At 36.0% G+C, this 13,853-nt stretch overlaps 1 protein-coding gene across 2 annotated transcripts in view; it reads right to left on the bottom strand.

Annotated features, from left to right (window-relative positions):
* MYO3B (myosin IIIB) overlaps window positions 1-13,853 on the bottom strand; it is a 196,826-nt gene that overhangs the window by 57,480 nt on the left and 125,493 nt on the right. For both annotated transcript variants that reach the window (XM_068685651.1, XM_068685652.1), the window contains 4 exons: window positions 13,156-13,361; window positions 3,678-3,789; window positions 2,585-2,747; window positions 1,758-1,838 (listed from right to left, as the gene is read on the bottom strand). In XM_068685651.1, coding sequence (XP_068541752.1) covers window positions 1,758-1,838; window positions 2,585-2,747; window positions 3,678-3,789; window positions 13,156-13,361 — 562 coding nt within the window. The remainder of the gene's footprint in view (window positions 1-1,757; window positions 1,839-2,584; window positions 2,748-3,677; window positions 3,790-13,155; window positions 13,362-13,853) is intronic.

The raw sequence follows: 13,853 nt of genomic DNA, 5'->3' as shown, positions 1-13,853 counted from the left end.
CCAGGTTACAAAGGAACAGTGTGTGTGGTGGTGGGAAGAGTGCTAACAGCATTCCTCCAGCATTAGGTCCAGAGGGCTGAAAAGGACAGAACTGTCCAAATGCAAGGGTGTGCATACCCTCCCACTGTCTCTGCCGTGTTCAACACAATGTCTCAGAGATGACAGGAAGAAACACAGCTCTGAATCTCTTCCATGTGTGCAAACAGCAGAATAGATCATTTGCTTTCTCTAAAGAGTTAGTAATAAGTATGAATCTCCTACATGCCTAAGAAATCTGGCTGGATAAAACTCTAAGGCAGAATGTCCCCTACAGCTTCCAAGTGATACTGCTACACAGCAGCTGCCAAGGGAATCTGAGTTAACTCTCATCTTAAATACTGCTAATAGCGGGAAAGTGAAGGGTCAACTGTTTCACTTTCCTTTCTATAGCAAAAGGCTATCATAAAAGTCAGGAAATCATAGCTCAGGTATGGCCAAGTGTAAATGTTGCAAATACTCCAAAAAACAGTTGTATGTGGTATTTTAAGATCTGGTCTCTGTGGTATCATGAATACAATAAATGACAACACAAAGGAGAGGATGAAGGGGAAAGAATGCTTATGCAGTCCCTCAGTGCTTGCTGTAATAGGAAGAAAACATTTCTCCTTAACATTTCTCCATAACAGTTCTCCATTGAATAGAATACTCTGCATTTGACCCTAGAGCTATAGTTTATGATTATACATAACTGTATGCACACAAAGCTGTAAATTACTACTTTAACCTAATGTTAATCTGTTCCTTTCTGTAACTAGATGGGTATTCTACTGTCTGCTGAAAGTCACACTGATACTTTTTTTCAGAGTAGGAAATTTAGGTAAAAGAAAAAAAAAGTTGGATTTACTGGAAATGGCTTGACAACAGAATAAAGTAAAAGAATATTTATAACTCTTACTTTTCAGACTGACTTCAGGCTATATGATATAGAGTAGAGAGGTGACAGCTTAAGGAATTATAGCAGAGGCAGCTGGTAGAATAAAGGTGGTGCCTTGGTTTATTTGGAAACACATTTGCTACAACTCTTTTCTGATCAGCTACAGTCTTTCACCTGGGGTTGGACAAGGAAGGTGTATTACACTGCATCATATGGAGGCTGCTTCACACTGGCAGCATGTGAAAACACCATTGAGTTCACGGCACTGGTTCTCTGATTTCTGTGCCATATGGTACCCTGCTCTCTACTAGAGACCTACACAGCCCTATGGGCCTGTTCTTCCAATAATCTCTTTAAAGTTATTCAAATTCATATTGATATGGCTGCATAGGAGTCTGGAAAAGAGTCAAAGATTGGCCAAAGCTGGCAAACTCAGCAAGCAGTTGAAAGGGAAACTTGGCAACCTGCCAGGACCAGAGTTTGATACAAAGACAGAGAAATGCAGGTCCAGTGTTTCCAATCCACACTTTCCGTCAAAAAAATCCAGTGCTTTATACCAGCTCTACACATGCTTGAATCATACTGATTGTGCTAAGAAGAATCTTAAAAAATTAACTCAACAGCTTTTAATTTGTACATTTTGATTGCAGAAAGGTACTCAGAAAAACCCCGAAGTATCCTAACTGTCACCTACGTCATTTGATACTGAAGAGCAAATGATCAGAAATAATGTTTTTGACAGCTTTTGTTTGGGCTGTGTGTATTTCTCTTGCCTATAAACACTGACATATGAAATCATCCACAGCAAAATAGGTGCTGGCAACTGAAATAATGTTTTAATTACCTGCTTGAATATGTATAGCAGCATCAGTTCTTCTGTTCCTTATTTCCTTGTACTTCCTGCGAGCTTCATATCCTCTCCAGGCTAAAAATACAAAACCATGTGCTGGAAATTACATTTATTTAAGGAAGTGCTACAGAGTCTACAGTCAGAGATGTGCTGAAACTTTCATCCCTTCTGCCACAACCACTCCAGCCCCCACTACCAGTACCTCTTCCCCACCCACCCACATGTTGAACTCTGGGTTCATGACTGCAGTATTCACATCCTTGCAACTTCAAACACCACTTCACTCGTCCAAATTTTAATCGTCACCATGTGCTCACTGATGTCCTAATCCAAAAGGCAAAGGTCCATGATAATTGTGCATCATCAGTCAGCACAAGAACTCCCCTTCTCACACAGCTCCCCAAATTCAATATAAGGAAGCCTGCTAGATTACTGGAAATCAGCTTTTTATGCACACCCTATGACTTATGTTATCTGTAAGTCTGGTACACATGAGGAAGGAGAGAGGGAAAAGAGAGAGGGGGCCAAGATACTACATTTCATCTATGTGCTGCATGCTAGTGTAGACACACCTAACAATATTTTCCATTTGTGCACAGGTATCACATCCAAAATACCAGGATATCTAAATGAAGACATTACTGAATGCTAAGATGACACCTTAGAAGTAAATCAGTAATATTTACATCAATTAGCTGGAGAGAAATGTAATCCTGGTTATTTTGATTTCATAATAAACTATTACATATGAATAATGTGCATACACTTTAACAGCTTGAAATGCCAACATACTCAATGAAATAGGGAATGTGAACATTTACCTGACTGTATGGTAACAGCACTATTTTCTCTTTTCTCTTTGACTTTCTTGTACCTCCTTGCTCCAAGCCATCCCTTGATATAGGCTTGCATGACCACCACTCTCCCTATAACTTCTCGCAGGAACAAATTTAACTGTTCTATGTGGTAATACTTTAGAAAAACCTGAAATGGAACAACAAATTTAATATTACATGCAGATAGTAGCATAACCTATTGTATTTTGCTTTTTCATTAATCTTAGGTCAGCCTATTTTAGGGCACTGTTGCTGGGAAAACTTGTAAAATGCCAGTTCCTGATAGAGCAATCTTGTGAATTAAATATTTGCTCTCAGTGTGTTTGTGGAACTTTGTTACTGAACTGCTTATAATTACCCCATTGCAAAAACAACAACATATTTACCCCTTTACAATGCAAATTGGTCACGGGGATGTTTTCATATACCCACAATTTTGAAAGACAGCCTTTCTTGACAGTGGAAGGATAAATCCTGTAGTATATTTGTTTTTAGACAAAATTGTCTAACAACATTCCACTTCAGAAGGCAAATCCTATGAGTAGTTATACACACTTTATCTGGGTCTTGAGCAGGAAATCTCTCCTTGTTTTTCCTTTGTGCACCATAAAACAACTCAGGATACAACATAACTTTATTTTCACAGAAGTCAGCCACCACATTTTAAACCATGATCAAAGGCTCTTTTATCAAAGAGCCAGAAAATCTCACCTGAAACTCCACAGATAATGTACTAACCAGGCCCACAGGATGGGCCAGAGCATGAAGTTTCAGTCATGCCATGATTAATAGCAGGAGGAACTTCAGGGGGACACTACCACAGCAGGCACTGACAGATGTGCTGTCCTTACCAAGGCAGCCACGTGCAGAGCGCACTTTGGGGAAGTACCCAGCACACCTTTCCTCTTGTAGCATGAACTCAGCTAGCTTGGGAGGGCACCACTGTAACCTGGGAGGCTAACTTAATGGAACAAATTCCTTGCTCTTCTCTTCATTTATGCAGTACTTGGCAAACCACTATTAGACATGTTTTGCACTAAAAGGACACTATTCTTGATAAAATGTTAGCACGCTCTACCTTGGTTTTCCCAAGAATCCAGTTTTCTAGTTTAGATTTCTCCAAAATGGCAAGACAGTTTTCTCTGCTACCAAGGGGAGTCTCATGTGCCTTGAAAGCAAGGTAGTAATACCTGCAAAGCCAAACAACAAAGAAAGACTCAACAATAAACACATACTTTCACTGTTCTTCTCTAGCACAAATCTGTATCTCCAGAACTCATGGGGCAAATTACTTATACTCAGTACTCTTTTCATAAATCAGCTGTCCTGGACTTATATTTGAAAATATACATGACAAAGGGAAATAAGTATTTCTACGGTGGTGACAAGAATCTGCTGCATTGTAGAGATCCCCATCTGGGGTATCTATAAAGGTCTTTCACAAACCAGTGCAACACAGGAAATATCCAAGGTTGCTCTGAATTTTTCAGATGAGTGAAAGAACAACAGAGAAAATGAAAAGTAATTGAAATCAGAGTAAAGGAGAGGATGGCAAAATAAAACATTTTACATAACGTGTGTAAAATAAGCACACCATCTACAGAGTGGTATACTTCTGCACAGTTCCATATGCAAGCTACACTTGCAAATCTGCAAGTTCTGCTGAAGAAGCAGGTAATACCTGGTATTCAGTGGACCTTTATAGATTTCTGAGTGGGAGAAAAAGTCAAATACTAATACCCAAGAAGGAGGAAGACACCAAAGACTCATGACCTGAGGTCCGTTTTTTATGAGAAATACCAAAAAAGGGTATTCCATCAATAGAATCTTTCAGTACGTTAGTTACTTGCATTGGTCATTTTTCACAAAGAAATGTAAGTGGCCTTGGCATACTTTGGGAAACAGAGGTTATCCACCTAAGAAGTTTGAGGATTCTTGAGCTTGTTTGTTACAAACCTCCATCAATGGCAGCTAGGTAATTTCCATTTTCAATATGACTAATAGAACGACTGCAGATATTCAGTCTGTGAAGAGAAAAGGCTAGTGCCGGTAGGGTGGGTAGTACACAGTCTATATTAGTGATAATGACTGAATATTGATGCTGAGAGGCTGCTACCGTGTGTGAAAAATAAAGATCAGTTTGCAGTATAAACAACTCTCATACCAATCTTAATTTACGGAAAGCAGGGTGCTCAGACTGCCTGAATACTCACCTGTGTTTCATACCTCCAGAAGAGGTTATGTTTATGCATAATTAAAACAACTGGCATTGCTACCGTATCAACTAGGATTTTTATCAATACTGATGGTTAAACAAAACTAGCAGCTATTTTAAGGAAAAAAAAAAAGTGAACTCCTCTTCATATGAATGTAATAATTTTTAATATGCATAAGGATTTCTGTGGTTATGCAAGTCATTAGGCATCGTGTCTTTTTTCTGTTTGATTGGGACAAACAATTAATGGAATGATTACAATGAACTTTAGTGGCCTTCAGATCAGGTCCATGGTAAACAACATTGACTTTTGTTTTGTTCATGTTCCCTTGTTCACATGAAATGAACAGCCCCTAACAATTATGTGAAATAAAATTATGGTGCAAATAGTTAATGAAAAAGGGATGTAAACATGTTTGAACTGAACAGACATGAGGAATGACTGCAACAAGCCCTGCCCGTAAAGCCACCATGTGTTCGTGAAGGATGTTTTTTTAGTATTTAAGTAACTATTGCAGACAATTGTTACGTAACAGCAAGACCATGGGCAGTTAGTTTAAAAATTTAAGGTTATTTTGCCACAAGTACACAATTAAATGGCAGCAACTGCCACCTCATCTCTCATTTATGAACCACCATGTGTCTTCTTGGTCTTTAGTTAGTTACACTTCTGCAGAAACTTCTCTATTTACTTTGCGTCTGAAAGGAATTGGCAGGTTCAGCAAACTGTTATTCTAATTATTAGCATGGGGAAGAACCATAATCTGTTCCATAAAGAAAAGAATCTGACCAGTGAACCTCAGAGACAGATTCCTCTGCAGCCACATAGAGGCGAGAAAAAATCCTACCTCATACTGAAGAAAATACGGAGAAGCAATTATAAAGAATGGAAATCGACTTTTAAGGCAAGACTTTTTTTTTTTTTATCAGGAGAATATGATTTTCAAATATTAGCTCCAGTTAATCTCTAGAGATTAGCTCCAGTTGTCACAAGAAAGAAAAAAGAACCACTAAAAGTCAATAAAGATCAAAGGAGAACAAAATGATGTCTGAAGGAAGAAGCACTGGAATCAGTCCCGGACCAGAGACATAGATATTCACCATGTGGAAACATTGCCCACTCTGAATAATGATAGGAGATTATGTATTACCGAGTCAAGGTTTTTAATGCAGTAATTTTCTCAATAAGATGATATTGCAAAATCTTTACCCAAGTCCTTCAAAATACTAACAGTCATGGCATTTAGCAGGTATAGAAAAATGTGGTGGATTTAAAAGAAAAAAAGCACATTTCTTCTACTTTCTTACTCAACTTATAGATGCCTGTTTTCACAACACAAACATTCCAAGTTACACTAATAAAACTCTGATTTAAAATACACATGCCCCAAACAAATCGCAATAGTGTGCAATTTCAGCACATACTTGGCAGGTACGTCAGGGAAGTTGCACTGATTGTGAATTGCTTTTTGATTCAAAAGCTAGTTCAGACAGCCTTGTCATTTATACATACGCGGAACTTAAACAGTTCCTTTCCTTTCTTAGAAGGAAGGATGATTCACATCAATGCTCATATCAGGTTTCTGCTTGTTCATACATATTTTAAGACATATTGTAGTTTAACACCATTGAACAATTTTTGTATAGCACTAATTCAATAAAATAGTCAAGGAAAACCCCATAATTTTTAAATCTTACTGTTTTATCAATGACAAGCAAATGCTTTGTTTTCTACACATTATCTGTTTTCGTGATTAAATCACCAACTACATGTAATTTGACTTTATGTGCTCATTGTATATATTAACTGTATCACAGCATACCACATGCCATATAGGGTCAACCAACTATTCTCCCGAATCTAACATCTCTGTATGGCAATAGACCACATTCAATATTTTGGAGGAAGGTAAAATGTTTCACCTTAACGTATCTGGTGAAAGTTTTAAAATATTATACATGGTGAAATGGTAGTGAAAATGTCTGTGCGTGCATCCAAACCTCTGAGTGCAACTACAACTGTGTTCATTTTTATTTAGTGGCCTAATTACATTTCTATCATACTTATGTAAATCCACTGCACTGAGATTACAGAGAGTGACCTCTGTTTACATCATTCCACCAACAGAAGAAATTAGATCCTTAACTGCAGAAAGGTAAGGCTATAAATATTATTCACTTCCACATGGGATGAAAGTTTCACAATTCTACTTTTTTATTTCCATATTTGCTTTTGTTCTTCCAATAGAAAATACTGTGGTCCAGAACACTGTAGTGATCTTTTAGGTTAAGCCCATGTTTTTATGTCTATTCAAAATAAATAAATAAATAAATAAAGTTTCTAGTCCTTCATGTGCTGTTACATCAACACAGAAGGTCTTAACAAAGGAGTAATGTGCAATCTAGTATTTCCAGACAAATACAGGTAATTTAATCATAACTGACACTAGATTTATATTCAGACATTCGTATTATGTCCTAAATGCACAAAAATACTCTTGAAGGACATACACTGTAAAATCTACCTTGAAGTATTTTGAATTCAAGATGAAGAAAAAATTTTACACCCTGTTTTGGAAATAAATACAAGGCTGAAAGAAAGACTTAATATAGAGATGAAATGATAGTCTTACTCCCAAGGCAGCTTGCTAAACGGGCTGCAGGTTGAAGTAATTCCGTGCCCAGTGTTTAAAGTACCATCTAAATGGGATCTTAGCACTGTTTTGCTACATTTAAATATAGTAATAGCCATAAAGACTCTTACAAACAACTTTGCATGAGATACTGGTGAACATGAGCAAAGGATAAAGTTGGTAGGATTTTCTTCTTTTGATGCACATGGTTACTCATACTAACAGTAAGAGTATCTCAGTGATTATAGAAAAAAATTACTCTGGTCATAATTAAGAAACTGTAACGTTTCCACATAACTGGTACTACTGTTTTAAGAACTATATGGTTTTACTTGTTTTGAAATAAAGACGATAAACCCTGAAGTGACATATTTGTGCAAAAACACATTATTTTTTTGAGTTATCCATCCTGCTTGAAAATTACCTAAAAATGAAATATTCAACTATGTTTCCTAAAAACATTTGACTAATCACATTCCCAATAGCAGTAAGAGGGAAGTATTTTCCCCTCAGAAGAACTGATTTCTCAGCCGACGAAACTCTGAAATTTTGTATTTCTTAACCAGTGGTTCTTATAATGTTCTACAAACTATCCTACATGGACGTTAATAATATTCTTGTGCAAAACATACATTAGAGTGGGATTAATTGTACTTAATGGTAATTAGGCATAAAATAAAGTTTTTTAAAAGTTGAATTTATCCCCAGATGAACAATTGCAAAGCTAGGACATGCAGAGTTAAGGTTGAAGACATCAAAATATGCTTAGACATGGAAAACTTCAGAATAATGCTATGTGTTAACTATTAGATTATGGTCATGACATTTTAGTGTTGGTGGTTTTAGCTTAGATAAACTGATTGCAAACAAACAGTTCAATTTATCTCCTCTTCAACTCTTAATGGTGAACTGTGGAAACAATCACTGAAGAGCATTTAAACAGCACCATTAACTACTATAACAGCATCACTTACTAAAGTTCCCTTTGCATTCCAGACTTAAAATCTGCACCAGCTCTACACAATTAACTCAGTAAAGTGATGATTAACCATTTTTCTCTTTAAAAAGAATCTGTATTAAAATATGCTGGTCTGAGGGGGAAAATGGAATGATATGTGAAAAGCTTGAGGTGTGAGAAGGGAAAAACCCTAATCCTAATAAGAAACCCCTCAGCCTCGCAAGGGGTATTCTGAATGTTCTAAAGGACATTTGTTTCTTCTCAGCCCTAGAGTTGGGAAGTTAAAAAAATAATAATAATAACCACGATGTTTTTGAGCACTGAAAGAGCCTTTAAATAACTTTCATAAATTCCTAATTTTTATTGGTTGTATCTTACCTCTTTCAAAAACCTTCACAGTAGAATTTATAAAATTAATTACATTGGACTCTGTATTGAGAGTATAAATCAAAACATGTAACTGAAAAATGACAAAAACATCTATAGTACTCTTTAGTAAAAAATACCTAGCACATGCTGTAAATCACAGAATCAAAGAAATACTCCCAGAAAAGCATAATGTAGTCCACTCTGCATATATAAATTGTAAGGGATTGTCAAACATTTATCTCCCAGAGGTTTTGAATTTTCTCTACCCTGCAACTGCTTACCAGTGCTCTGTGGATGACAAGAGTCTACAAAGCAGATGTGGAAGACACAGTAATTAATCATATGTAAGGTGTGCAGAAATAGTATACATATCTGGTGAAATCTAAAAACCACTAAAAGAAATAACAAACACTTCCATGGATTATAGTAAGATCAAATTACAGGGTGGGTTTCAAGTTTTGTCTCCAAAAATCACTGGAGGACTTTGGTACAGAGTAGATGCAGTGTTAAAAAGTTTTCATTAAGAATGTACCATTTAAAGAGTGAGCATTTATTTTCTCTTTAGCAAATCTGTTCACTACTAATTTAATTCAGCGCTTCCCTAATTTTTAATAAACAAGACAGAAGAAATGTCAGGAGAAACGTAACACAGAGAATTTAGAGACTGTATTGGTACCAGGTATACCAACAGTGACCTTATTCAAATTTGCACTGTGAGATTGAAAAAAGCAGAACCAACCTTATTGGGATCGTTGTTACAGTAATATCACAGGTATTGTCACGAGTTTATGACATCATATGGCTATTAAAGAGAAGGTAGCACTCATAGGAAAAGCACACCCTGTATCCTAATGCTGTACAAATAACTTTAATGCAGAATGTAAACTGGCAGAGAAGTACAAAGAAAGAAAAAATACAATCCTTATATGAAACTTGTACAAAACTTCCCAAAACATTCCTGTGTGCTTATGAGACACTTGATGCCTGACATCATTTAGCACCACTAGATTCTCAAGTCTGTTATCTTTCAACCCATGATAGAGTATATGCTGCATTACTAAGACTGTATACAGCTGGGGGATAGGTAGCAAACACACACTGGCACATTACATCACATCACGTGAAATTCCAGGGACCTGGGCACTGGGATATAGCAAGGAGTGTCTCATCTAGTGGGACTTTCAATTCAGGTCCCCACTAAAAAGCACACCTCCCTTAGCTGCTGTGCAGTGCATGGTCCCTATGTGCCCCTGCAAGCCAGGCACACCTGGCTGCCTGATTAGATTAATAACCTGTGCCTGAAACCTGGGATTCCATCCTGACAGAGGGGACATGGTGCTTTCACAGCAAACATGTAAGACAGACACACGATGGTATGGGGTGTGAGACGAGGCCAGTGCATTGCCTAAGACTTGATAAGTCCGCAGTGTTTACAGGGGGTGCAGGTTACATTTTCCTACTTGAAGTAAAATATTTGTTTATATACATAAAACAGATGATTGTACCCTTGGCTAAAATACCATTGCATGAATGAGTTACAACCAAGTCCTGTCCTCACCACCTGTTTTTTAACCCAGTACACTAACTTCCAGGTCTGCAACACTGTGAAATCATCTGTTCTACATGAAAACAGAAGACAGTAAAGAGTAACATTTTGGAGCTTTATCTTTTGTTTACCTCCCACCTGATAAACACTGAATGGTACTGTTGACTGCCTTTGATTGTTTTGTCCTCGTATTTCCTGCTAAGAGTTTACAAAACAGCATTATTGAACCAGCAGATAAGAAGCACACCTATTTGTTTAATAACATCAAGGGAGAAAAAGTGCTGGCTCATCCATTTTGTTGTTAAGTTACTCAAAAGGATCAAAATACCAATTAACTTGCTCACTTAGAAAATCTTTGATATTCTCAGATTTACTGACATTTTGAAACTCTTGTTCATACTTGCCTAATGTCTTTTTGATTATGAACAAAGAAGTGCCAATCTGTTTAGCATTTGACCTGTTTTCTCAAACATTTTTATGTATTCAACTACTTACTTCCTAAAAACACTTGACTAGTCATGGCTCTAAGTGGAAGAAAAATGTTTCCTATTCTACCTTTTTTAAGCAGTGCTCATCATTTTTTTTTCTAGAGTATAATGGAACAGAATTTGTTTAAAAATAAAGCATTTACTGAAAAAAAGGAGCAAGAATAATGCCTCCCACCCCTCGGTTATATTCTGAACTCAGTCAGAAAGCCATCTATGCTGGTGGTCAAATTGTTAGATCTCTATCCACTTCCATTGTATTGACTTTCTTTCCTGAAAGAATTGCACCAGGTTGAACTAAAAAATTGGGGAGTATCCAACTTTTAAGTTAAACACAATTTGCCTTTATCTGCAGGAATGGAAAGCTACAGTTGATGCTGCTTTTATTACCATTTCTTTTCAAGGTTGTACTCAAATTCAGTTCATTTTTAAATGAGAAAATTCTTCTGATAAGAGAAGGCCTAATTTCCTCTCAATTTACACTAATTTCAGTGGAGCTAATCTTTGTTCACTTACGTGTAAATTGGATAAAAGTTAAGGTTAATAATTCCCGTTTCAGCCTCTTTGGGACGTTGCAAAGATGTGTTAGTGATCGCAAAAATTATTTTTTCTTAAAACTGCTTTCAAATGGTGTGATCTTACTAAAATTAGTCATATAATACACAAATGGAAGGTGGAAGGAAATCAAATCTGAGAATGAAATTGCTTTGATGGACAAATGAATACATTAGTTATCCTTCCTCAGATATGAATCTGTTGTGTATTCCTGTTATATATTAATTTAGCATACTAGTACATTCAAATCAGAAAGTTTCTTGATTTTTCAAAATGAATTGATTAAAGTTTTTTCTTCAACATTTCTCAGTGTAAGGACCACAGATACACAATGACTGATTTACACACATGAATTTACTCAGTCCCTGGGTTTTTAGAAAGGCCTGTGAAACTGTCTCTTCTTTCTCAAAAACATAATCAGCTACTTCCCTCTAGCATCATGTGAATGCTTTGTTTTCAGTAGATTCATTAACTCTGTGTTGTCTGAATAAGCAATTTCTTGTACAGGAGATATCACTAATGGTTTAATTTAGCCATTTGTTCCTACTGTTGAGGGGCTGACTACTTAAAGGCACTATTATTCCATTATTATCAGCATTACAGACTGGTAAGCAGTAAATACTACACACAAAAAAGGGTATTTTAGCTCTAGAGGAAACCATAATGAGACTATAAACCTTATTTCCTGAATCAGATTTTAAACTTCTTGACACACAGATTCTTTCAGTATTAAAGCTAGTACAGAGTAGCCATGACAAGGGTTCAGGTCCACAGAGATCTGATTGTAATTCATAACTCCAATATACGTGACTATGAGGAAGCTGTTACGAGGAATATTCTGAAGTCAGAGATCTTTCTTGCACATGAATATGTTTTTTTGTTTGTTTGTTTGTTTTTTTCCAGTTACAACACTACATTAAATCTCGTCTTTACTAGGCTTATGTCAATATACAGACACAAGCTCTTGACCTTTCCACTTACTATTCTTGATCCTGAGAACAAGTTGCTTTTTCATTTGAATTTACACACGTCCTGAGATAACAAAGAACTGGGGAAAAGTTGGGGGAAAGAAATGAGATGAAAAGGGATAAAAAAAAAAGGTATAAAAGAGAAAAGGGACATGGAATGGTAAATATTTTTACATAATGAGCCTCCATAGGAACTACCCCAGCATGACACAGATTTGAAAACATGACTTAGATTTTTCTAGTATGTCTCTTCTATGCACTAAAGGATGTAACAAATCAAATTTGATAACTTATTCACAAAAATATTTTAAACAATTTTTTTACACCATGTTATATCTAAAATCAATATTGATGAAAATTTCTCTGCTAATATTACTAGGCTTTTTTTTTTATATATATATATAACTAACATTTTCAAGCTTGAAATTAACACTCTCATCAGACAGGGTTTTTTTAAAACAAAATTTTTATATCAGTTCATTCTTAAACTTGTGAATCTTATTCTTATGATGGCTGTAGCTCACTGACCTTCCAAATCCTTTTATTGTCTGAGCATGATGAACATTTTCACATGTTGCCTTTACTGAAGGAATCATAGAGACAGTCTTGCTACTGAATACTAAGTGCTCACTGCTGGTCTCACACTGACTTTTCTCCATTAGAGCTCTCAATCTCTCATGTAGTCTTTATCTCTGATAGTCACTGCTGTCATTAGAGAATCAGGCCACATGTACAAACCAGTGTTTGTAGAACCTTTCATACTTAAACTTAGAATATATTTTACTGAATGGAGTTTTAAAACAAGAGCCATGTTATCGAAGTCTTACCTTTTCACAAACTCTTCAAAAAGGATGCGATGAGAATATCCTTTTTGACGTATTTTGACAGTTTCCAGAATTCCAGTATATCGTAGCTGCAGTAGAACTCTCTCGTGAGAAAATGTTAGTGCTTCTCGATCATCATTAGGTTTAATGCAGCGGATAAAGTGAGGTTGTCCAACAACCATTTTGGATAAAAGATCCATCAGGGAATACTAGTGAGGAAAAACAAGGATATACACACTTAGCAAAAAATTGCAATGCAACTATATATGCAGGAAATATATATTTGTAAACAGTATGGAATGATTGATTATATGCCAATTTGTAACATTAATGTTAATTATTAAATTTTTATTAGTTTTTAAGTTTTTGTCTAAAACCAGAACCTATTAAAAGTGTTCAATTGTTAAAAACAAATTACAATTCTAGTTTTCATTTCTTACCCCTTTCTCTTCATCACTCCTTATATTACATTTCTGTAGTTTAACAAGGCCCATATTACACTTTTTAAGTAACAAGTGTCCTAACTATAATTCTACCGTAGGCACATTAGATCAAACAAATATCCCCAACAGGAGAACAAGCTTTATTGTGAAACAAACAATGATAAAAAAATCACAGAAAATCATCATGAAAGGGATTGTAAAAAGTCATCAGCTCAGTCCTTTTCTGACAGAGAATACTGGATATATCAGTATCACTTC

The sequence above is a fragment of the Anas acuta genome, chromosome 6, assembly GCF_963932015.1.
Source record: "Anas acuta chromosome 6, bAnaAcu1.1, whole genome shotgun sequence".
NCBI classification, from domain to species: Eukaryota; Metazoa; Chordata; class Aves; order Anseriformes; family Anatidae; genus Anas; species Anas acuta.
This window is presented reverse-complemented; position numbering and strand designations above follow the sequence as displayed.